This window comes from Temnothorax americanus, unplaced genomic scaffold (assembly GCF_048541705.1).
Source record: "Temnothorax americanus isolate GAGA-0224 unplaced genomic scaffold, ASM4854170v1 Scaffold11, whole genome shotgun sequence".
Lineage (NCBI taxonomy): Eukaryota > Metazoa > Arthropoda > Insecta > Hymenoptera > Formicidae > Temnothorax > Temnothorax americanus.
In genome coordinates this window covers 2,005,680-2,030,874 of record NW_027509242.1, presented here as the reverse complement: position 1 = coordinate 2,030,874, position 25,195 = coordinate 2,005,680, and the positions used below count along the sequence as shown (strand labels likewise).

The following is a 25,195-nucleotide window of genomic DNA, read 5'->3' as shown; positions in this document are numbered from 1 at the left end:
GCCGAAAGTTGAATTTTCGGCCCTGCGCGTCATGATGCTCCGAGGCGAAGCCGAGCAGGACCGAGATTTCAACTTTTGGCAAATACCTTCATTCATTTTTATCATTAAATTTTAAGTATTTACAGGATGAATAGACTTTCATAAAACATTTACTGTACTTACATATAAGCTATCCGATATATGAAAATTTGATTAATATACATTTCACGATATGTATTCAATTTGTAACGATAAATTTTTGATCGATTGCACGCAGGACTGACAATAAAAAAGACACCCATAATGAGCGTGATTGAAGATACCATTTGCCATTGTCGAACGCGAGTAAAGATGAAAAAAATCAACCATACAATGGGCTATTATATAGCAACTTCTGGCATGTTCTGAAAAATTGTCCCAAATTAGTTGCCGACATAATTTCAAACTGTTGTTATGTATTGATATGTGCGTTAGAGATGAAGAGGGTTTACTAGAATTTTATGTCCGTGATCTAGGAAGAAATTTAATTGAAGCTTCTTCGATCTTTATAAAGACTGCTACTGGTAAAGTACTGGTGACAGAAACATTGAATACTTTTTCTACAGGTGCTCGCAGAAGAATATGTGTTTTATCTATATCAAAACTTAAAAACGAAAAAGAACCGTTCATATATATCTTCAATAATACACTTACAATGTGTTTTGAGTTCACTCTGTACGTTGATGCATTTAGTAAATGTGTTTCCTATACACACACATTGAAGGAATTGATAAATATAGATAAAAAATCTTATGAACATATTAAATTTCTAATAGACGATAAGTGTATTTTTATACATAAAGCTTTGTTATGTTCGCAAAGTAAATACTTTGAATATTTTTGTAAACAAAATAATAGGAACCATGAGATAGAAGTAACTGATATAAAACATGATGTTTTGGACGAATTAGTATTTACTTTAATAATAATTGGTGGTACATCTACACTAATAGAAATAAATGTAGTAGTGTTACATTAATTGTTTGCATTAGCTGAAAAATATGATACAAAGAATCTTAAATTAATGTGCAAACAATGTATAATATGCCGAAGATTTCTGATAAAAGCTTTCCTGATCTATTAACTGCGATACAAAATGCTCGAATATCCGAAAAATCAATATATTAATTAACGATTAAGAAGCTGATATGATAATTGAAATTTTATAGAGTCGAACTAAACATTATAAACAATATTTATACTTGTATAATAAAAATAAATATGTACATATCTCTTTTTAAATTATACGCTTACATTATATCTTGTAAAATGTGTCTGCTGTATTCAAGATTCAAAGAAAGAATAATAAATCGAAAAATTTTAATAAGTTATAAGCAAATCATCTAAATTTTAAATTATGCGAACTTATTTCTCATAAGATTGCCAGGAGTGGCAACCAATCGTCCACGTCGCCAATTCAATACAGGGCCTTCCGATTGGTCGGTCCAGTAAAAAAAACTTCAAGCATCGATCGCTGTAAGTGCATGACTGTGAATCCAATGGATGCATTCAGCGGAAAAAACAGCTCAGTGAGCGCTTAGTGATTCTTTAATATGAATTGGGGGGTTCTTGCGTTTAGTTCCACGTTAAATCCAACAATAAGTGTAGAAACCAATCGTAATAAAAAGAAGCGCTTATCAAATTATTTTTTCTGTTGAACATTGTCAATGTAAAGAGAACGACCAATCGTGTATCTTGTTTAAAGGACGAGACGATATGATGTTCCTCATGGCGTCTACATTTTAAATACTTCTTGCGCGATTATGAAATAAATTACTCCTTTGAATCTGGGGATGAAATTTCGAGTCGGAAATTCATGAAGAGGAAGAAAAAAAAAGAAGAATATTTTGATATACTGAATTCTGTTGGAATATAATAACATAATAGAGAAATTTCCTACTCGCTGTATGCATCAAATTGATAACATTTTTTATAATATAAAAACATTATGTATGTTTCTCCACGTAATCCGCAGCCATCTGCCGCACGCGAGCTACGGCCTCGGACGTACCGTACTTTTCCTCGAAATTTATAAATTTCGTGAAGAGAGTTTTCATCTTTCTCGGCGGAAGCGTTTGGACGCATGCCCGTTCCAACACCTTCCTGCAAACGCAAGAGGAAATTTTATTCAGTAATCATACACCTATAGTTAATTATACTTAGTTATTAAATAACTAAGAAATCGGACCTGAATCAGATACGTCCTAATAATGTATATTTATTATTGCACGCTGTTACTTGTAGTAAAACCGTAGAATCTACGTACCTGGCTAGATCGATGTTCTCGGACTTGATCAGGCAATCGACGTAACACGACCACACGTCGACACGTTTAGGATAAGAGCTCAGGATGTTCTCGAATAACGTTTGCGCTCGTTCCTTGTCTCCCAGCTTGTTCTCCAAATTCGCAAATCGCACCAGCAAGTTTACGTCTGCAAACGCGCGTCACACAATTTTAAACACATAAGATTATCATACTAAAATAAGAGGAAGCGACTTGTGTACTTACGCTGAGATACGGGCAAAGATTGTAACGCCCGTTGCATAATCTGCCGCGACTTTTCTTTCGTGCCAATTTTCAGCAACGCACCGCCGCAATCTATCCACGTCTGAGGATCTTGCCTGAACTTGCCGATCACGGTACTGATCAATTTCTCAAGCTCGGCCTTCCTACCGGCGTCCGCGTGTACGGTCAGCATGTGCATGTACACTTTGTACGCGTCGTTCGTCTTCACAGCCTCCTGGAACACGTCGTTCAGGGACTCGGCGGTGCCGTATCTGGACTCCAGATTCAGCCACGCGTTCCACACGTTCAACCGTTCGTTCTCCTCCCTGAAATTGATCGTTTTGATGGCACGTCTCGCGACCGCCCTCGCCTTGTCGATCTCCGTCGCTTGCAGATGATACGCCATGTACTGTAGCCACACTAACGAGCTGTCGGGGCTCGACAAAACCAATTTATCGAACTGATCGACGGAGCTGGGTGCCCGATTGCTCGCCAGAGCTTCCTCCCGCTGGCGAATCTCGCGCTCCTTCTGCCGTTCCTGTTCCCGCCGCTCAGCCGCGCTCAGCTTCTTTTTCTTCTTCCGTTTAGGCTCCTCTTCGGGCTCCTCCTCGTCGTCGCTGGACGTCTCGGCGCCGGCAGAAGCGGCTGATTTTGCCTTGTCGTCCCAAGAAAATCCGCACTCCGGAACGCGCAATCTTCCCGATGATTTAGTCTCCTCCGTTTCATCTTCGTCGACAGAATCTTCAGCCGATTCAGAATTCTCATCTATGTCTTTTATTCTGATCTCCTCCTTGTTGACTTCAATTTCATCTTTCTTCTCATTTTTTTTCTTCAACGATTTCTTCGGGGTTTTCTGCGGCGCTCCCTTCGGGACTTCCTTCGGCGCTTTTTTTGACGGATTTGTAAGATCTACATCGTGTGGCGCAGACACCACCTTCCTCTTCAATTGTTCCTTCTTGCTAGTAGATTGCCCCGCTGTAATCGTGTTCTTTGGAGTTTCGAATGCGGACTTTAGCATGCAAATCGGGACGATATCAGACTCGCTCCCTTTCATTATAACGTACAGTCGAATCTTGGCGTGGACCCTGTAAGGCGTCAGATCGGGAGAATTGTCGTTCGCGTGTCGGCGGACGGGCAGTGCCGCCAGATATCCCGCGCCGTTACGTTTCACGACGACGAGTATGAACCACTTGGTGATCATCAGGATCTCTGCTTTTAACGTGACCCCAGTGGGTAATTCTGGCAGCATCCTTTGCTTCGAGCTGATGCCGTTTATTATTCTCGGTAGCAACGACACGTCGGCGAGCTCGTGGACGTAATTCTTCCACAGGATCGTACCGAACACTTGGTCCCCTACTTGAGGATTGCCGAAACAATGATCCTTGCGCACGGTAGCCATCAACTGATCATTCAACTGCAGCACCAAACCGTGCTCGGTTATCTTGTTGACGGTGCCGGTAACTTTTTGACCCAGAGTCGCCGACGAAATCGGCCTGCTCTCGTAGTACGCGGTCCTCGCCAGCTCCGACAGTTTGCTGAGGTACAAACTCAAGATATCCACCGCCGACATCATCTTGACCTCGTACTCAGACGGACTCTCCCACACGTCTTTCAACGACATTGTCAAAGTGAGCTCTTTCTCTCGCTTGTTGATTGCTGTGATTTTAACGAATAATATCTGATTCGTGTACAATTCCTCGAAATTACTGACGTTTTTGTACGACACAAATCCGAGCTTGGAGTAATTTTCGATCGGCAAGACAACTCTCACGCCGTCCTGCAATATGTATCGCACCGTGCACGGAACGCAATCGCCTATTTTCAACGAGTCGAAGCTCCTGTATTTCTCCTGGGTCACGAAAGTGCGCGACAATATTACGGCCGGCTTTGTGGCGAACACGAGAGCCGAGATCACGTCCCCGGGAGCGCATCTCGACGCAAGCAAGCTGCCGACTTCGACGCACGGAGCCATGTGGCCCGCTGGTAAGAAGCCCGTCACAACGTTTTCGTCATCTTCTTTCCGTATCATCAAATATATTCCTTTTATGGACGATTCCGTCACGGTCCCTTCGACCGTCTCTCCGATCGAGAAGCTAACGGATTGCTTCTCTTCCTCGGAAACGATTCTCAATTTCATTCTACCGTTGTCCTTCTCCACCGATTCAATGGACACCGTAACTGTCTGGCCAACGGAATAATTCCAATTCATATCACGCGTATCTCTATCCAACGTACTGCGTGGAACCCATCCTTTTACCTTTCCGTAGAATCTCACCAGTAAGCCGTTCTTATCTATCATGCTGACCGTACCGTGATATTTTTTTCCGCATTTGGCATCCTCAAAACGATGTAAAACCGGCAACCTACTCTTTATTAGCGACTGCTTCAGCGTGAATTTCACTCGTTTATTGTCATTATCAACTTTATCCAGGACTCTCGCCTCGACGCTGTCCCCGGTTTTCAATTTGTGCACAGCGCTTAACCCGCTATCGGATACGTGTTCAATCGGGACAATTCCCCAAATCCTGCCGACTTGTGCATGTATGACGGAATTAGATGGTTCGACATGGATGGTCACGGTGAGAACGTCGCCAATATTAAGATCAAAAGCTGAGAAATATTTCTGCCTCAAAATTTCTTCCTCCATTGTACAGACATAAAAGTGCTCCAGCCAGTTGTACGCGAGAATTCTGCATTTATGTGTGGAACCTTCTTTGAATTCGGTCGGAATCTTGGCAAACGGGACGTTCGTTCTTCGAAAAGAGATATATCCGCGTAGCCCAGATTTAGATAACTTGAGAATTAGCCCACTGGATTCTCTGTAGAGAACTTTAGCTCTCTCTACAATATCGCCTATGCGCAACATCTCCTTTTCCGACGTGTCGGCCAACAGACTAAAGTACGCTAATTTCACCGTTGGCAATATGTACAATAATGTACCGGTCACTTCCGTATTATCTGCATACGTAGATAAAGGGTTGTTTAAATAAATTTGATTTATAAATCCAACATTATCCTTCCCAAACGTAACTTGCAGACCATTGGAAAGCACCTTTGTTACATAAAGCGGCAATTTTGTTCCCGGCACTAAAACGTTCAAAGACACTACGTCATGTGCGTTAACCCCGTCGATCTTTTTCCTTTTAGTCGACAATTTGATGACAGACGTGTTATCTACCGTTTTTATTTCCTTGACAGCGCACAAGAGTTGACTGCCTGGAACTACAAAATTTATGATATTAACAAATTATTTTGTAATGAATATTACTTTGTAATGAACGCAACGACATTATTACATTATGCGGAGAATTAGTTGTAGTTATACTTACAATATTGCTTTCCCTTCTCAATGTCCTCAGTAGCGACAAATGCCCTAACATTGGCTATGCCTGTGTCAACTATATAGCCATGATCCTCTACGCTCTTGACAGCGCAAACCACCTTTGTATCTTTCGCAAGATAACTGGTATGAACATTTTGATTTATTAACTGCGGCTCCATAGATAAACTGCAGGACCATTTGCTTTCGTTATTTATACTTTTGACGCAACACGTTACGTAATCGCCAGGTTTAAACAAATCTGGTAGGGGCTTGAAGTCATTCGACTGGACGGCCTTTGCGTCGATTATATCTTGCAACAGATTTGTGTACGATTGGCTGAGATCTGTAGCTTGCACCTGTCCTACAAATCCACCCGGTAGAGACACCAGCAAGTGGTACTCCGACACTTCAAAAACCCGTCCAAGGAGAATCAGTCCTTCGCGTGGAATCGTTCGACATAGTCGGTCCGCAGTGGTGGGAATGAGATTTGTTTCTTCTACAATTGCGTTATCTTTTCTTTTCTTCGTCTGCGTTTTATGCCTCTTGGATTTAAGCTTCTCCTCAAACGGCTAGGACAAAAGTATTATCGTCATTTGTGTCATGTAGCTGATTTTTATGTAACAATTTATGTCAATAAAATATCGATATTTAACACAAAATTTTATATACCTATATATCCAGATACACATATTGATTTAATAATATGGATTACTATAACAAGATGTTACACTTTTTCCCTATATATATATATAAATCTTCTTTAAAATATATAAATTAAAATAAGCTTAAAAAAGAAATCAAATTAACTCAAAAATAAAAAAAAATAAAATTATATATTTACCGCATCTGTAAGCCTCTTGATTCCAGGAGGTTTCTTCCCTCCTCGGGGAAAACTTTCCAGCGTCATCTAAAAATACGTCAAATAATTATTATCTAAAATTAATCAAAGGAATCTCGTTATCGGAATTACAATTATTTAATATCTATAATATAACTCTTATAACATAACAAGTACTTTTAGGTTAAATGTCGGTTTTCTGTTGCTGCGCTAGGTTAGAGGTTCTTTTTTTCCTCTTTCAATGATTTTATTGCCATTATAATCGTGTACACGCAAAGTCTTTATTTATATAAATTACCTTAACTCAAAATAAATTATTCCGGTAGGAAAATTTTATCGGTGCTCCACGCGGAAAAACGATAAACACGTGCGTAACCTAGCATTTTTCAACAATGAACTGCAATGAACTGCCAGATGCGAATCATTACAAAGATTCTGCGACGTTTTCGTCCCTAGGAAACGAATACTCCAATTGGATATGTCGCGGTTGGATTTACTTTTTATATTTTCTTCTAAAAATTTTCTCACAATTCCTATGACCATTTCTACTTACCTTTTTAAAATTAGAAAAAGCTAAAAAGTAAATTAAGTTGCATTAATTAAAGTAAAATCTGCATTAGTAGAAATGGACAAAGTCCGTAATATTCCGCGCGTCCCAAAGCACATTCGGGGGAAGAGAGCTAGCCGGCCATGGAGTCCCTCTAGGAGGCCCGCGGCCTGCGCGTTTGCGAACGCGTCATTTCGGCGAGTCGACGTCGACGTCGTTCGACGTGGCCCGTGGCAGACTTTTTCGTCACAAGTCACAAGTGGTGCGCGATGAGGCTCGTGGGGAGGTTATTCTGCCTGTTCCTCGTGTTCGCCGGCTCGAACGCCGGCGGGCCGATTCTCGTCCTGCTGGACAATCTCGCGATCAAGGAAACCCATTCGATATTCTTCAAAACGTTGCAGGGTACTGGCGCCTCGTCTTTTATCTCTCTGATCGTCGCCGACAGTTCGGACCGCTGCTGACGGCTGTCTTCGGCACCGCGTTTCTCGCGTGCGTTAACACGCTATACACGTCGTCGTGGACGTTAGACGCGCTTGCGGAATATCAATCCACGTCCGAGGGGGCGTGGATATTGATAATTGATAGCCCAAATTCGATATGTTTCCGTCTTTTCTCGCCCATGTACGAAGGCCACGTCAAAACGTAAAATATTGATCCGTTTTCAGACCTTCTCGAAGATCTTTTTATGCTCTTTATCCAGATGAAATACGTATTTGAGTATTTTAACATTAATTCTATCAATAGCGAAGAATAATACGAGTATTCGCTTATCAATTTTAATGCAATCGGTATAAAATTATTTTTATAATATGACATTTACAGTGTTATATCTAATTACGGATATGTGACTTTTTTATTTGTACGTTTTTTTTTTAATATAATTATTACATTTTTAACAATTGGGATTTAATCAATGACATTAAACAATATATTTTAAAATTGTTACAGACAGCGGTTATGCCTTGACTTTCAAGTCGGCCGACGATCCAACCTTGCAGCTCGCCAAATATGGCGAATATCTGTACAAACACCTGATAATCTTCGCACCTACGGTGGAGGAGTTCGGCGGTGCTCTGAGCGTGGACGCGATAACGGAGTTTATAGACGGCGGTGGGAACGTTCTGCTCGCTGGCTCCTCGCAATCCGGCGACGCCGTGCACGAATTGGCCTCGGAGTGCGGCTTAGAGGTAGACGAGGAGAGCTCCACGGTGATCGATCACATGAACTACGATGTCTCCGACGGCGGCCAGCATACCACTATAGTAGCAGATCCAGCGAATCTGATAGACGCTCCGGTTATCGTTGGAAGCAAGGACATCCGACCGTTGTTGTACCGGGGAACCGGACTGATCGCGGACACGGATAATCCTTTAATTTTACGTTTATTATCAGCATCTACCTCGGCGTACACCTATTATCCGGATCAACCGGTCAAGGAGTATCCACACGGCGTTGGCAAAAATACCTTGCTGATAGCGGCTCTGCAGGCGAGAAATAATGCCCGAGTTTTGTTCTCGGGCTCGCTATTTTTCTTCAGCGACGAGGCATTCACCAGCCCAGTTCAAAAAGGACAAGGTAAAAAAAATAACTAAATTCTTTAGCGAGAAAAAGAGAAGAAAGTGATTTTTTAATTTATTTATCTTTTGAAATATCTATCTATATATATATATATATACAAATTAGTATCTGATAATTTTTGCTCAATATGGAATGATCTACGTGAGACTTAAGGAAGCTCGATTGTGCTCGCAGGCGGTAAGAGATACGAGAAGTCCGGCAATCAGGTGGTGGCCAAGGCGATTGCGCAGTGGGTGTTCAAGGAGAACGGTGTCATACGCGTGTCGTCCGTTCACCACCATCGAGTCGGCGAGACCCAGCCGCCGGCCGCGTATACGATCATGGACGACGTGGTGTACTCGATCGAGGTCGAGCGGCTGTCGAACGGCAATTGGGTGCCCTACGAGACGAACGATTTGCAGCTGGAGTTTGTGCGGATCGACCCGTTCGTGCGGATGACCATGAAACCGGTGGGGAACGGCCGCTACGAGGGCAGGTTCAAGATCCCCGACGTGTACGGGGTGTACCAGTTCAAGGTGGACTACACGCGCATCGGACTGACGCATCTTTACAGCACCACGCAGGTCTCGGTGCGCCCGTTGCAGCACACGCAGTACGAACGCTTCATACCGAGCGCGTTCCCGTATTACATAAGCGCGTTCTCCATGATGGCCGGCGTGTTCCTGTTCTCCTTCGTCTTGCTGCACTACAAAGAGGACGCGAAGCCGAAGTCGGAATAACGTCCCAGCGGCGCTCGCGGATGTTATCGTCGTCCGATTGGACGTCCTCTCGCGAAGGCTGCGGTATCACGTTTTCTTGTTTTCGCGGAAAGTGTGATACTATAGAGAAGAACTCATAAGGGTAGAAAGTTCAACTTTTAATACCACTTATTTAATGTCGTTCTACACCTTTTGGTGCGTGCGATTTTCCGGGTATCCGGTGCTGTTTATTAAACGCGGCACTCTCTATGGATAACGTGACGTTACGTCGTAAAAAGTCGCGTTTCTGTACGTACATGTTTAAGATTTTATAATGTTTCTCCACAAAAGAAAAAAAAAATCGAGAGGAAATTTTTTTTTCACGCAGTTTCCATTTGTTCCCACGTTTCTTCGAGAAATAGAGCACTGTATATAAAACTATTACAATAGATTGTATGTAAGATTGTACTAAAAGATCGCTATAACAATCGGGACGAATAAATGCTAAAAATTATTCGCCATTACTTAATCTTGCAAGCCGTAGGGAGTAAATTTTTCTTTGAGAATCGCAGCCGTGCTTCACGTATATCTTTAATATATTTCGAAATTTATATATATAGGCTCCGCGTATATGAATAGAATTTCATCGAATTTATATATTTTGAAATATATCTAGGCTTTGTGTATAATTAGAATTTTATCGAATTTATATATTTTGAAATCTAGGGTTTGTGTATAATTAGAATTTCATCGAATTTATATATTTGGAAATATATCTAGACTTTGTGCATAATTAGAATTTCATCTACAAACAAAGTGACATTGACCCAATCAATTTTTTACTGTTTGATCGTGTTTTTTTCAACGATCAATTTTATCCTTATCAGCGTCCGATCTTAAATAATTGATTGTTGCGGCATTTCTTTTAGAGCGACCGATATATGTTACATTTAAATGAATTTTATTGTGAACGTCAGCCAAGGTCGTAAGCCTCGTTCATATATAATTGTGGAAGGAATTTTACGAGATAATTTCAAATGCGGTAATTTTTCAAGTGCTACCAACGTTCACTTCCTTTACCAACAGTAGCCCGGCCTGATGGTTCCCCCAACGCGCTGATTGGCCCGCGATGATCAGCTGAAACGGCGACGCATTAAACGACTTGATGGGGAGGGGGTGAAGGAGAAGGCCATCGCGCTCGTCGTCGGACCGTCGAGCCAACCGTCAGTTGACGTAGTTAGTAGTTACCTGGTTCTGTTTCTGTTTATCCTTCTGGACCGTGACAAGACGCGGGCCAAAATTGGGTGATTCGCCGACGTAGAGGCGTTTCGGACGCATCCGGGTAAGTATTCGACCACTAATCTACTCCACATTTGCATTTATTTCATTTCGCGAAAACGATGACTAATAAAAAGAAAAAAAACTGATCCCTCGACATTTCGGTAGGTAGGTTGTGATCGCTGGCTCATTCTCGCTCCTTTTATTTCCTCGCGTCTAAACGTGCGCCTAATCGAGCGTGAATTTTCAGTGCGACGGATACACAAACAAAGGAACAGATTTCCGATTTAAAGTCGTTTTCGGGTCGATCTTCGTTTGTGTCGCGCGTAGAAGTGGAAAAACCGTTTCGTTCAAGTCCCCCTGTCTGTCGACAGCATCGAGAGTCACCGATATTCGACGTCTGAGAAACCTGAGAAATCCATTTCGAATGACGCTTCTTCGGCCGTTCTATCGATTGAGCCTATGATTCGTAAGGAAAGTGAGGCACGGGTCATTGTACTCGGCCGCGAACTCCGTTGCGAGTATCGTCTTTTTCATCCATTTCCTAAACGGGGCCAGAATAACAACAAAATTGTAATCGAAATAGGCAGTATAGCGTTCTGACAACTTGATACATCGCTGACGCAACGAAAACCTCGAGGAAGCGAGATTCTCCTAGGTTGCCCGTGAACCGAGCGACCCTCAACCCTTTGTTCTCCGTGTCGTTTCCCGCGGACGAACGCGAATCGCTTGTTTCGTCCTTAGTTTATTTCGATCAGCTGCTTTAATGTATAAAAAATTTAATTTCTTTAATTATTTATGTGTTATTTTTTGATTTGTAGAGATTTCAAATTTAAGACTAAACAAATTAAATTTTTTTATTAATTAATTTATATTATTTGGACGGATTTGTAGGGATTCCAGATTTAATTTAAAAGACTTTAAATAAATTTAATTTCTTTGTTAATTGATTTATATTATTTCGACAAATTTGTAGAGATTTAAGTTTAATTTCTTTGTTAATTGATTTATTTGAACAGATTTTTAGACATTTTAAATTCAAGGTTCTAAACAAATTTAATATCTTTATTAATTGATTTATGTTATTTGGACAGATTTCTAGAGATTCCAGATTTAATTTAAGACCCCAAACAAATTTAATTTCTTTGTTAATTGATCTATATTATTTGGACGTATTTGTAGAGATTCCACAAAAATGTAGTTCGCTGATTATAATTAAGCACTGTCTCGAATGTTTGGAGAATTATATTCTATACCTGTCGCGCGAGACACCATATCGAATTCACTTGGAAACAGGCCCGGCAAAAGGTCAAGATTCTTTGTTTCCGATCGAGCGGAAATTAAATAAAAATCGTCTTATTCGAATGTCACTGTACATATTTTTAATTATTTTATCATCAGCGTTTTCATTGTTACCGTATAACTTATTCGTGTATAATTTACAGCATTCGTTGCCAGCAGTCGGCCAGCAGTGTGGGATTTACGTCATGTAACACGTGTAACATCCGAAAATTCGATAAACATTTACGTCGGTCCGCGCGGGTGCGTTGAACCCTCGCAGTATACGTAAACGGATGATGTAACTTTTAACCTCCGCACGACGTAAAAATACCTCGTTCCAATTATCTGATGAAATCTAGGTAAACTAACAGTAATGCAGAATCAGCATTCATTATGACAATAGAAATAAAAATTACTCGACGAGTGGTATGTAGCAGAAAAAAAATTTTATCGAGTATAATAATTTTCTAATTTAATAATGGACATGTAATAAAAATAGATATGATATCGCACGCATTCTGTATTAGAAAAAAATTTTTTTGCAGAGCCATGAAATTTTTACGTAACCCGGCATCTCTCTTTCGTCATCGTGTAAGCTCTGGTGAATGATTCTGAAGAACGATCCTCGATGAGGAGAGACCACCCTGTATTCTTGGGAACGTGAGGAGAGAGCAGTAGTGCACTTTGAGATGAGGTGACGAGAGGGTAGCATTCGCGGAGGCGTCGTTTAGAGATGCCGTCCGAGGATCGGCACCGTCGAGATTGTAGGACCGACAGGGCCGGGGAGAGAGCGAGAAGAGCTCCAGAGGAGGGAGAGACCACGAGAGGAGATGAGCGAGGAGAGAGAGAGAGAGAGAGAGAGAGAGAGAGAGAGAGAGAGAGAGAGAGAGAGAGATATGGGCTTTAAACACTGCGCTCTCTGTCTTTCTCTTTGCTCCCCTCTTCTCTCAACTCAATCACGAGGCTCCAATTTGTCACATATTTGACGGGTGATCTGTATTTGTTCGGAACGATAGAGAAATCTTTTCCCGAGCGAAGTTCCACGCGTGGAACTGAACGACAGGTGGTCTGAGCGATCGAACTTCAATTAACTTAATCACGATTAATTCAAGCGGTAAAATCGCTTGAAACAAAATTTCTAGCTTGTTTTCTCTTTTTTGTTTTCTCTTTTTCTCTCTCTCTCTCTCTTTTTTTTTCTTTTTTTTTTTTATTTAATCAAGTGTAAAGTCACATGAGCATCGTGATATCATTGGGCAGGTAGCTTTTATAAACGTCTCATGTTTGTTTTGGACATTTCGCTCTTGTTTACTTGCACTTTTAATCTCCCATTTTACTTTTATCTCTCGCGAAAACAAAACAACCCACGATCGAGAATCGACGCCCACAGTTCGGTTGTAGAACAACGAACAGAATTTTTCTACAGAGGATGCGCTTATCTTCGCCGCGTGACGTCAGATCGTGCAAGACTGCCGATTGACGTCATTGGTTTCGCCTAATTTGGAGATGTGACTCGCCTTTAACTTCCAACTCGGATATTCACTTTTGTCATTATCTATATCGAAAATCATTCCGATTTCTCGTACATTTCTCGCACACTTGACTTTGACATTTGATTTTTCGGCAATAACAGATTCGGGAGATGGCTTGTTTACAATCGTAAACACACTTTTATCTTCTGTCTGAAGTAGCTATTTACGAAACGTCAATTTGTTTCGTTTATCGAAAATGCATCTGACTATCTGACGATGTCGACATTCTTCCTTTTCTTTGTTATTTCTCATTTTTGTCGCTTCATATACAATATATACATTATACCCGATCTGTTCCGCTCTCTCACCTTACTGCGAAGGCGATCGAATTAAAAAAAAAAAAGAAGAAAAGGAAAGAGAATCCAAGGAACGTGCTTTATCAGGATGGTGCATCCTTGAGACTCTCTCTTTTTAACCAGGTCGCGCGTGCAAAGAGGCACGTAGCATTTTGTTTACATTGTCCACGAACAACCGTGCTAAATGAGAAAAAGATTCGGTCGACCTTGCACAATTGTGCGTTTGATCACGCACGACGCCCAATTATTTCACCGTTAAAGACACGAACAGAGACATTTGCGTAACGTTAAATGTTAAATCGCCGTGCGTGCGATCTACGTTGACGAATATCAATTGGGAAATGTCTTTAACAATGTACGTAACAATGAAAAGAGAGCTCTGCGATACGTTAAGACTAACTCTTCAGTAGAAAGTTAAAAGATTGCTAGTCAAAGTTGAGATAAAAATGTTGACGTATATTGTCTGTCAAATGCGATAAAAATTGAAAATTTATTGTAATTAAAATATTTATAGTAATAAAAATCATAATAAAACAGTAGCTTTATCTCTCAATACATGTATAAAATGTTTTTTTTTTTTTTACAAAAAAAATCGAATTTAAATCGAAATTGGATTCAGCTCAATCTATTATTCAAAGTTCGTGAATTCTGCGATACTCCAGTCATATAAATTTGAAAGCTATTCTAAAAAAAAAAAAAATAAAAAAAAATAAAACCTTTATTTTTCTACAAGTAAAAACGAGGGTATAGAGCCACAACAGGGTGTTCGTGTTCATAATATTTACTTTATTTTTCTCGTTAACGATACGATTTGTACGGACGCGCAAAGTTTATCACGAATCGTTTATACTCTGTTTACAGATACAAGGCTTGGCCAGCTGCGCCATTCTTGTTGTGTGGTTCTTCTCATCAGCCACACTACATCAGCCAACCCTGGCCGCCGGGTCGTCGTAGTCGGATTGTTGTAGTTAGCTGTTGCGATGTCACACACTGCAGGAATGGACACGGTCTTGCCTGTACCGGATGCCATCCCCCCGCTCGAGAAACTGCAAGAGGACCTGGTCTCGAATCTGGTCCAGGAGGTTAAATTTCAACCGGACCTCCACCAATTACCTATTACAACAAAGGTGAGAATTGTTTTGCGCGGAAGAAATAATTAAAATTTTATAAGCAGCATCAATAAAATTATTAACTGTGATAAGTTTTATCTGCCACGCCAGTTCATCTTGCACATCTTGACGCATTAAGATTTTAGTGCCCTTAATTTTTAAGATTACAGATTAATAATAATACTTGTTTAATTACCAAACTAATGTCTGTACGTTCCAGGACGATGAGATAACGATTGGTGCTCGGGACAGATCCGCTCATGTACTAAGATGCCTGAAAGTGGTGTACGACTTGTCGTCGGATGTATTCTTCATTGCGATCAATCTGATGGACCGTTTCCTGACGAAAATGAAGGCAAGACAGAAGCATATGGCCTGCATCAGCGTGTCGGCCTTTTACATAGCCGCCATTCAATGCGCGCAGGAAATAGATGCCGACCATCTAGTCTCGATCTCGCAATGTCGATGCACGGCCGACGACCTGAGACGTATGTCGGGGGTGATACGAGACAAGTTGCAGTGGGTACCCGGTACTCAGCCCACTACCACCTTGACTTTTCTACAGCTGTTCAACAATATGTTTCACGCGGTGGCGAAGCAAATGCATCTCGATGACGTGTATACCAGCATCATCAAGGTGAGCTATCATCTAATCTATTTATAGAATTGAAAAAAAGAAAAAGATTATGTTCGTCGATCCTCGACACCAAACATAAAGCTTTAACAGCATTCGAAGTATTTGTTAAGTCGTTGTATGCCAATTTTATAAGTACAGTTTTATTGACACGAAAATTATGTGGTCAGACTGCGCTCTCACGAGCACCGTTCGTCCTGTTACAGGAGTCCGAATTGATCCTCAGATTGGAAATGGTGGCTTGCGACGGTAATTGCGCGAGCCTCAGGCAATCTGAGGTGGCTCTGGTATTACTCTGCACTTATTTGGACGCCGCTGTTAATCGGCTGAATGCAAATGCGGACGTCACTGTGTCTGCTGACGGTCCATCTTCACACAACGCATCCACCATTGCGCCATCCTACCAGTTGCTGAAAGACGAACTTATGCAGTTTGCCATGGGGCTCCAAGAGAAATGCAACGTAAATGTTACCTCATTACTTGGTTTAAGTTTTATTATTTACTTTGAATAGAACACATAAAATGTCGAAATAAATCGTACGGGGAAAAAATATTTTTGTAAAATGTAAATTCTTTAAATAAATGGAAATTGGAAAAAAATTGGAAATTTATATTAAACAAAGAACAAATTAAGATAAATAGAGCGAAAATAATCACGAGATAATTCGGCTCGTATAATTTATTTGTCGATCTTTAAAGTTCATGTTTTTGTCGTGTTTCAGATTTCAGAGGAGAGTTTCTGCTCTACTCATGAGGCGGTGGGCGCTATACTTAGCAAGTATAACGCCCAGGAGCAAACTCCTTACAGGCAGGAACTAATCTGGAAAGTTTCGTCGCGTACCGCAGGTATTTTACGTCCGACCCACAATTTCAGATCCGTGCTACCCGCCATCGCGGAACATGCGCCGATTCCGTCTCCGAGCAGAATCAGGTATCTATCGCCACTTCTTTAGGTCACAATTTAAAAAAAAAATCATATATTGTTAAAGCATCGAATTGAATCTTTTTTTCTTTTGCAGGAAAACCCGTAAATACGCTCGACGCCATGGCAATAAGAGACGTTAAAGTGGCACCACCAGTTTTTTGAGGTACGGTTTTTATTAAATATTCTTCCGTTGTAAAGATATTTTATAAATTGTTACAAATCTTGGAAATAAATGCTTGTTACATGGTCACTTTTCACTTTTGTTTTCAGAGTACGGCATTGGCATTTTCTTCTAGTGTATCAAGTAAACTACTTTTGATATACTGGACATGTCTGGTCTACGCGTCAAGTAAAAGCGCAAGATTTTCACTTTTTCCAGTACGAAGATCAAAATTTTACTCGAGAGTACAAATGTCGTTTCACGCGTTACAATAATTTCCCTTAGAAGCTCCGTTTGTGTCATCTACTGAAATGTACATACTAGCAAGACACGAGTCTTTTACTGTATAAAATATATATGTTTTGCCAGTATGTAAATTCCTCATTAGTCGCACCATATATTAATCTCGGCTTACTTTCTCATCGCATTACACGCATGTATTTTGGAATATTTGTGCAAATATTTTATGAAGAAGACAAGGATTTGTGCCCCTCCCCGTTCCTGTGATAAGATTGAATTGCTGTTATAGGGATGGGGAGAGGGAGAAGGCGAACAGGTACATAAACACTGTGACGAGTAGAAATAGTAATCATCTTTAAGAAATATTGAAAATTAATGTGATACAAAAAAAAATCCTTTATAGTTATTATCTATTTAGTAAAACAACATCGCTTAGCAAAAACGTATATCTATATATTTACAAGATGTGTTAAAAACGAGGAAAAATTATAAAAGAAAAAGTAATAATGAGAATTGCGAAAGTGTGTTGAAAATTTCGTATAACGTAAAACGGTTATTGGAGGAAAAAAAGATTATAAAGATTGGTCGACATACCAATGAGAGTTGAATGCGCTTAAACATGTGCTTGCTAGATTTGACGAAGAAAGAAAACCATTTCGTCAGATCTAGTGCCAATATGTCTCGCGAAATACGCTTCTCTTTCGTATCTCCGCGTCGAGAAAACGGAACAATCGATAAAATAGGTTTATTGCACTCTGAATGAATTTCTTGGCGTGTACGCACATTTCAGATAAATAATGAACGAATAACGGGGAAATCTACGAAATGCACAAATGTGTAATCCAGAGTGTTGGAGACGAATTTCGCTATCGCGTTGCAATATCAAAGAAAAGACGTGATTCTTTTTATGTATGTTCCAAAGATAAATCATTGCATTTTCTTTTTTAAAAATTGAATTTTATTCGAATCGCTTCTTTTCTGTATGAGATTATCTCGTACGTTTTCAGATTAGATTTTCTTACCGTAATAATACAAACGCTTTGTATTGATATCAGTATTGATATCAGCTTTACGATCATTTATTAGCTGATTCGTCGCGATAAAGTAATATAAGAACGTGTCAAAGAAAAGACACGAAGAAATACTCGTAAGTCGTTGTCCTTAAGTCTTAATTGATCGCATAATATAGTATAAATGTGTAGACTGCGTGCATTTTGTGTGTACGCGATCAATTAAGGATTAAGCGCAATCACGAAATATCGAAATGTGAGAAGCGAGTGGACATCGTATGGAAATTTGTCCGCAAGCAGATGAAAGCGCGTGAACGACGCGTCGTAATGCGAGCCAACATAATTTGTAATTTTATTTATTTGGCAAAAACGTTGAATCTTTTATAGACCGTTTCTATATATCCTCATACATAATTTCTCGTGAATTTGTGCTACACACCAAATGCGTTAAACGATAAATCGTTATTTGCGATTCACGGTAGCTCACAATTTGGCGCTCGGGAGCTAGTCCGCGTCATCTGCGTCTTTGTAACTGAAGAAAAAGGAAAAAAAAAGCAATTGTTGGTTCAAATAAGTTTGCAAATCTTAGCCAGTTTACGCTAGTCATAAGTCGTACCGTACTTTCATTTCGTGATCTGTGAAAATACATTCTCTTTTTGCCTTGCGGCATCAATACATCGTGCAAATTTTATTCCACGAAGCTTTTTTTTTTAATTTTCTAACAAATCTCTAATCACCACGCATGGATATTCATAAAGTCACCGGTGTTCTTACTGGAAACGAGCCGAAATGCTCCGCAAGCAATGTAACGGAAGCACAATTCAATTGAGCAAAATCACGCATCTCAGGATTATAGCTAAGAAGATGGGTCTTCTGCAGATGCAGCGTAGCTATTAAAAATTTGAGACTGCAAGAACGAGATGAAGAGTCTGATTTTATAATATTAAATCTATAAGATGAGATAAATTACTTTTTTCTTTTCGGATAAAGAGAATAGAAAAGTCTTATCACGAGAATATCATTTCTATGTGTCGTGTACATATGCTATTTATTTCATCCGATTAATTTTATTGAAAAAGAGCACAAATTTTTACTTGTCGGTATTATGTGTTACATATAGTTTCTAATTTCGTCAACACAAGTACGATAACGTGTTTCTTTCAAAGATCCTCTTGCGTAATGTGGAACACGTAAGAGGTAAAACGGTGCATTTACCTTTTACATTGACGACAAAAAATGAATTTGTAATGCACAAAGTTCGTTTGTAATAAAATAATAGAAAAATACAATAGAGATAAAGTAATAAATCTATAACTGCAATCTTTTGTTTTGCAAAGAGAGACAATCACCATTCGTGTCTGTTCCATGATGAAAGTACATACACATACATACGTACAACATATGTCAACAAGCATGTAACAATCTCTAACTAAATACAATATATGTAATGCGTTTTTTTAATTATAAGGTCACACGACTCGTGGAGACGTAAATTATAAGATACAAAGAAGACATCGAATTTACTGTACAAATTGGATATATATTTCGTTTCCTTGAAAAAATAACACGCATGTGAATCTTTGCTAGAGCAACGTGTCCTCTGAACGTATGTACTCTCCAATGTCCGCTTGGTGAAAGCAAATTGTTGCTATCGGATCCGCGTGTTTGCAGTCCGCTGTACTCTTTGCAGCAACGCCAAATCCCTGACATATTTAATAGAAAATGAATGAGCCCCTTACATCGTTTTATTATCTCTTTCGTTTGCGCAACGATGTCGAAGAGAGACAATCGACAATGTAATCTCAAGAAATAATTGTACAGTATATGATATCACATACCAGTGGCAAATCGTTCATAGAAAGCACGACGACACCCTGATACTGAGAAGTACCTTCCGTTATACGAGCGAGACCTGATTTCATAACGTGATGTCCGTACAGAAACTGTTGCTCCGCCGAGGGTTTCACCCAGATCTTGTGCTAGACAAGGAGATTGTTCTTGAAAAGTTCTAACTAACGCTTGCTCATAATCTCGCGGTATAAACATGTTCAACGGCGCACACTCACCTGCGCGTAAGGGGCCAAATAATGTAACGCGGTAATGTGCAGCTTGAACTTCCCCGATTTTGTGAATCTGCCGAAGCAGGTGCCTAAGCTCAACAGGTGATCACCTCCCACGGTATTCGCCAAGGATAATATCTTCTCCGACACATAGTACACCCTGTCCTTTTTCTCCCGAAAGCAGTACATCCCGTCCGGTCGATCAATCAAGTTCTTCACGTTAGTGCCAATGCTGCGACAAGTCAATTTGTAATTTATTATCAATATTCGATGCACTTATCTACATTTAACTGGAAAATTATGGGAAATGAGTGAATAATTGAGGTTGCCAAGTTACTCACTATTTTGTTAGTTTCTCGAACACGAGCTTCGTTCTTTCTTCCGATAATTGCTTCATCCTTAGAATATACGGGGGAACGTGCCGTCAATTATTTATTTTCTTTGAAAATAAATTATTTCTCCGCGTGAGATATCTCTGCAGCTTGAACACGTGCAGTGTTGACGTGACGTCATACGACGTCCATCGATTTGGAATTTGGACGCAGAAAATCGCAGCCTATCGACGCCCGCGTCGAGACGAGGGCTCTCGATTGTCGTTCGATTGTTGATGTCGACCGCGCCGCCGCGTGCACTGCCGCGTCATCCGTCTCGCCTCGCGTGATCGTGTCCGTTCGTGTCTCGCCGCCGTCGGGGGAGTATTTTTGCTGAGCTGGTCTCGCGTGTTTACATCCGGAGGACTCGTCGCGAGATCGGCCCGTCCCTCCCACCGCGTCTCCCCGCCCACTCCGCACGAGTTCTCGGCCGCCAGCCGCCAGCCGCCTTTCTCCGATCGCGATCACGTCGCGGTCGTCGCGGATCCTTCCCGGCACTTTCCCCGTCGACGGCGAGAGAAAGAGAGAGCGAGGCGGACGCGTGGTTTGGTCTGGGTTTGACGTGGACCTCGCGTTTCGATTCGTGAAGCTCCACCGGCGCGCACGCGATGAAGGTGACGGTGACGACGCTCAGCGACGACAGCGTGTTCGTTCTCGACGTGAGCGAGGAGCTGGAGCTGGAGAACTTCAAGGCGTTCTGCGAGATCGAGAGCGGCGTGCCGGCCCACGAGATCGTGATCGCGTTCAACGGCCGGCCGCTGATGGACGACAAGAAGTCGCTGCGCGACCACGGGATACGCGACGGCGACGCCGTCATCCTCCAGCACATGCACCAGAGCGGGGGCAGCGATCTGAACATGCAAGGACCCTTCAACAGATGTAGGTACCCGAGGGATGGATGGATGGACCGTGTGTGGTTAAGCGGGAAATTTTGCTTTAACTTTTTAATAATTTTACTTTTCGAGGTGTGAAGCCCGTATTCTAAATAATTACCTTCGATGTAACCTTTAATGTACTGCCCAAAGAACGTTATTTATCTTTATGCCGTTGTTTGTCTTTGTTATGCTCCGCGTTGCATCCCAACGGCGTGCTTTATCATTTATCTTGCTGATAGAACGTAGATAACGATAGGGGCCTTGAAAGCCTCGGCCTTTGACTTCCGCTTAATTATACATGCCTTTGTCAATCTTGGCTATTCAGCCTCGATACCTACTTGAAAAACAATGTCAATTTATTTTTATCTTTCTCCCCTTTGTGCTGTACTTGGCAAACATACGTATCTCGCCAGAAATAAATGAACGTACTAAATTTGAAGAAACATCGCTCTAGCCATTCCAATACTGGACTTCAGTTCCATCAGAATTCCCGGGACCAGCAATAATCAGCGCTCGTCGCCGATCGCAAACAACAGAGTACAAAATCCTCGCAGCGAGGACGATCCGGCTATGATAAAGAACATGTTCCTGGCTAATCCGGATCAGCTGGCGTTGCTGAAGCAGAATAATCCCAGATTGGCCGACGCGCTGCTGTCGGGAAATCTTGGTAAGCGAGCAGTTTCGAATGTTACAGCTTAACGTTGCGTTTTGCACCTTTGGCCTAAATATCCGTGCGTTATAGATAGATTTTCGACTGTACTCAGAGAGCAGATAGCCGCTCGAGAAGAACGGCAAGCGCAACGGCTGAGAATGATGAACGCCGATCCATTCGACACCGAAGCGCAGCGGCTGATCGCCGAAGAGATCAGACAGAAGAATATCGAGGCAAATATGGAGGCCGCGATGGAGTACAATCCCGAAACCTTCGGCACCGTCGTCATGTTGTATATTAATTGTAAAGTCAACGGATTTCCGGTTAAGGCATTTATTGACTCAGGTAAATTGCCCGGGCCAAGCGCTACCTCCGGTAGCAAGGGGAAACGCGTCGATTTTCCACGCGCATCTCGAGAAAAACAAAGTCTTTGTGCAAGTCCTTTCTTCGATCTTTATTGTATCGTGCTTGAGATTATTTTTAAGTATCTTTGTTCTTCTGTTATACATCTCGGGGGAGGGAGAGGGCGGCTGAGTAAATGTCTATTTTTAAACGTACACATCTGACATCTCGAATAATCATTCTGCACGGCATGCAGAAAAACAATTTAATTTTAGAACTTCTGACCTCTGTCCGCGAAAACAGGAAAAAAAGGCTGAATCTTGATTTAAATATATTCGAATGTATTTCGATCTCGATCCTAGAAATAACAAATGCGGAAAGGAGGTTTTGGAGAAAATGCATTTTGCAAAATTGACTCTAAGCATCGTAACGTCAACAAGCCATTATTTTTTTGTGACCCAAGGTGCACAAACTACTATTATGTCCGCTGCCTGCGCCGAGAGATGCCACATTATGCGTCTAGTCGACACAAGGTGGGCGGGAGTCGCCAAAGGCGTTGGAGTACAACGCATAATCGGTCGTATACACATGGTACAAATACAGATCGGCAACGACCATCTGACAACATCCTTCAGCGTCCTTGAGGAACAGCCTATGGACATGCTGTTGGGCTTGGACATGCTCAAAAGACATCAGTGTTGCATAGACTTGAAGAAGAATGTCTTGAAAATCGGAACTACAGGCACTGAAACTACATTTCTGGCGGAAGGTGTGTTTCTTCCTTTCTTTGTAACTAATACGACATGTTTAAGATTAATTAATTTTGAGCAGACGTGAGATTAAGAAACATTGGCGAACATTAATAATTTATTAATCATTATTTTTACAGGCGATTTACCGGAGTGTGCAAAATTGAGCGGAAACAGCGATGAATCTATAGACGACAAGGATCTCCAGCGAGCTCTCGAGGATAGTACGAGGGATGCTAAGAAACAGAGGCAGCAGCACGGTAAGTATGTATCAGCCCAGGCTATCCTTTTAATCCTCTCGTCCTTTTATTCCACTTCATTTATTAAAATTAAAAAAATATTTAACTTTATCTTTCCCCTATATGCGCCTGGTCTGTTTTTAGTACATTTCTACACACCATTGCTTATTCTTTAAATAAATTTAAATTACTTGATTTTTGTTCTCGACAGCAGCTCAAAGCTATGAACATTTAATTTGCACGGTTATTTGTAGCATTTGATATTTTATTTGCCTCTTTTTTAAAGAAGATACAACTTTCCTCGTCATTGATAAATGTTTTCATTGAAATTCGTTAGACGGGCAAGGCAGCAGTAATCATGGGTCATCAAGACCCGCCGCCGCCTTAGAGACTACAATCTATCCGCATGATCCGTTCACGGAAGCCACGGTTAAGGAACTGGAGGCCCTGGGTTTCACCAGGGCACAAGTCATTGCGGAATTGCGTAGGTTTAACGGGGATAAAACGCAGGCTACCGCCGCGCTGTTTGCGAAATCATTAAAATTTTGAAAGTTGTCACCATTGCGATTCGAGTACGCGAGCTATCGTGAAAGAGGGAGACAGGCATAGATCGAAAATTGTGAATATAAGATAGGCAATAAAAGGATGGAGAGGATAAACAACGTTCGAAACAATTGTTAAGTATTTTCGTCATCAACAGCTGTTTGATATACTTCTAATTACAGTTGATACTCCGTTTTGTGAAATCGTTGGAATCGAACTTGTTAATATGAAACTTCCCCGTAATCTCCATTCTAATGGTACATTTATTCTAACATCATTTGAATGACAATGTTATTATGGTCTGTCTGTTATTTGCTTTTTAATACATCCAATCTCGTAAATGAAAGCGTTAGGGAAGAACATTATTTTTGAAGATTTCAACCGATTCACAAAACGGGGAAGATACGCTACAATATGGCCCTTCAGTAAACGGAGATTTGACACTGTGGTCAATAGCGGTGATATCGAAAAATTTTTATAGCTCGGAAACAAGTGGAAGAACATTGAAAAACGCTGGAGAATACGCGCATTAGATTGAATCTTATAAAAGTTCCAAGTTAAGATGACAAGAAGTTATATTTGAAGCATACTTCCTTGTATATTTTCTTGCATACGCATACGCGCAACGCCTAATTGCATTATTTCCAAAGTATATATATTGTGTAAATAAAATATATATACTATTGTGCTATGATACAATTGATTAAAAGAGGAATTAAATTGTTACGTGACCTAATACTTAATGTAATAAATTGCATTATGCATACTTGCAAGATATAATTATACATTAAATATTAAGATTTAGTTTTTGGATGCCACATGATCTTGTAAAATAAGACTTGTGTATACGTAATTGCGCTGAGGAGAGTCAGCATAAATACCTAAGCGATAAGATTTTTCTACACGCCCCTCGAAAGATGCATGTATCTTTCGCGGTATTCTTTGTAGTTTTTTCATTTACGCGGTGAATATGGACAAATGTATATATCTAGTATTAATAGACTCTAAATAAATCGAGCAAGAAATGGGATAGACAGAATCTTTGCGCTAGAACATCGATTTTATGGCTTGATAATGTTTCAGAGACTTGAATTTGATGTTGGACTCAGCTCAAACTCGGTTCCTCGTTGTTTACCGAAGAAATACCGACTTTGTACATAAAATGATAATGAAAGGCGAATAGAAAGATTTTCCATTTTTTAATAAAGATATTTGTTACACGATAGCAGTTATGAAGAAACGTCTCCCATGCAGGTGTGTATCCAACTTACCGATAATGTCGATTTTATACTGCTATTTTTTTTTACAAGGTATTTGGTACATTGTAATTTTTTGTCATAAATAAAACATGAACAATATGGCGTGATTTATTTACCCACTGAACATTAATTTAGCGAAAGCTGTTAAACGATAATA

At 40.7% G+C, this 25,195-nt stretch overlaps 5 protein-coding genes across 9 annotated transcripts in view; 3 read left to right on the top strand and 2 right to left on the bottom strand.

Moving 5' to 3' along the window:
• Positions 1-925: 925 nt before the first annotated feature.
• Rrp5 (Ribosomal RNA Processing 5) lies at positions 926-7,140 on the bottom strand. 2 transcript variants are annotated; one of them, XM_077426353.1, is made up of 6 exons: positions 6,983-7,140; positions 6,688-6,753; positions 5,854-6,415; positions 2,528-5,746; positions 2,285-2,450; positions 926-2,121 (listed from the first exon to the last, which is right to left on the bottom strand). In XM_077426353.1, exons 2-6 carry the CDS (start codon positions 6,751-6,753, stop codon positions 1,965-1,967), a joined length of 4,170 nt encoding a protein of 1,389 aa, XP_077282479.1. In that variant the 5' UTR covers positions 6,983-7,140; the 3' UTR covers positions 926-1,964. The 2 variants fall into 2 exon arrangements, with proteins under 2 accessions (XP_077282479.1, XP_077282480.1); XM_077426354.1 differs by lacking the exon at positions 6,983-7,140 and adding an exon at positions 6,862-6,909.
• A 305-nt stretch (positions 7,141-7,445) lies between these two features.
• On the top strand, positions 7,446-10,285 carry Ost48 (dolichyl-diphosphooligosaccharide--protein glycosyltransferase non-catalytic subunit Ost48). The gene is made up of 3 exons (XM_077426368.1): positions 7,446-7,633; positions 8,180-8,806; positions 8,984-10,285. The coding sequence occupies exons 1-3, from the start codon at positions 7,501-7,503 to the stop codon at positions 9,526-9,528; spliced, it is 1,305 nt and encodes a 434-aa protein (XP_077282494.1). The 5' UTR covers positions 7,446-7,500; the 3' UTR covers positions 9,529-10,285.
• Positions 10,286-10,667: 382 nt separating this feature from the next.
• Cycg (cyclin G) overlaps positions 10,668-25,195 on the top strand; it is a 35,859-nt gene continuing 21,331 nt past the window's right edge. Inside the window, exons 1-7 of one of the 3 annotated variants that reach the window (XM_077426374.1) lie at positions 10,668-10,828; positions 14,732-14,997; positions 15,200-15,616; positions 15,820-16,074; positions 16,336-16,544; positions 16,633-16,701; positions 16,809-18,623. In XM_077426374.1, coding sequence (XP_077282500.1) covers positions 14,851-14,997; positions 15,200-15,616; positions 15,820-16,074; positions 16,336-16,544; positions 16,633-16,678 — 1,074 coding nt within the window. In that variant the 5' untranslated portion in view covers positions 10,668-10,828; positions 14,732-14,850 and the 3' untranslated portion in view covers positions 16,679-16,701; positions 16,809-18,623. Of the gene's footprint in view, positions 10,829-14,731; positions 14,998-15,199; positions 15,617-15,783; positions 16,075-16,335; positions 16,545-16,632; positions 16,702-16,808; positions 18,624-25,195 lie in introns of those variants that run through there. The other 2 variants (XM_077426372.1, XM_077426373.1) reach the window with 2 other exon arrangements.
• Positions 16,816-20,649, bottom strand: LOC143908640 (60S ribosome subunit biogenesis protein NIP7 homolog). Its single transcript, XM_077426389.1, has 4 exons — positions 20,350-20,649; positions 20,015-20,240; positions 19,787-19,927; positions 16,816-19,651 (listed from the first exon to the last, which is right to left on the bottom strand). Exons 1-4 carry the CDS (start codon positions 20,403-20,405, stop codon positions 19,532-19,534), a joined length of 543 nt encoding a protein of 180 aa, XP_077282515.1. The 5' UTR covers positions 20,406-20,649; the 3' UTR covers positions 16,816-19,531.
• On the top strand, positions 20,685-25,137 carry Rngo (DNA damage inducible 1 homolog rngo). 2 transcript variants are annotated; one of them, XM_077426367.1, is made up of 6 exons: positions 20,685-21,258; positions 21,709-21,921; positions 21,997-22,251; positions 22,712-23,017; positions 23,138-23,261; positions 23,574-23,736. In XM_077426367.1, exons 1-6 carry the CDS (start codon positions 20,988-20,990, stop codon positions 23,590-23,592), a joined length of 1,188 nt encoding a protein of 395 aa, XP_077282493.1. In that variant the 5' UTR covers positions 20,685-20,987; the 3' UTR covers positions 23,593-23,736. The 2 variants fall into 2 exon arrangements, with proteins under 2 accessions (XP_077282493.1, XP_077282492.1); XM_077426366.1 differs by having other exon boundaries at positions 20,690-21,258; positions 23,138-23,257; positions 23,574-25,137.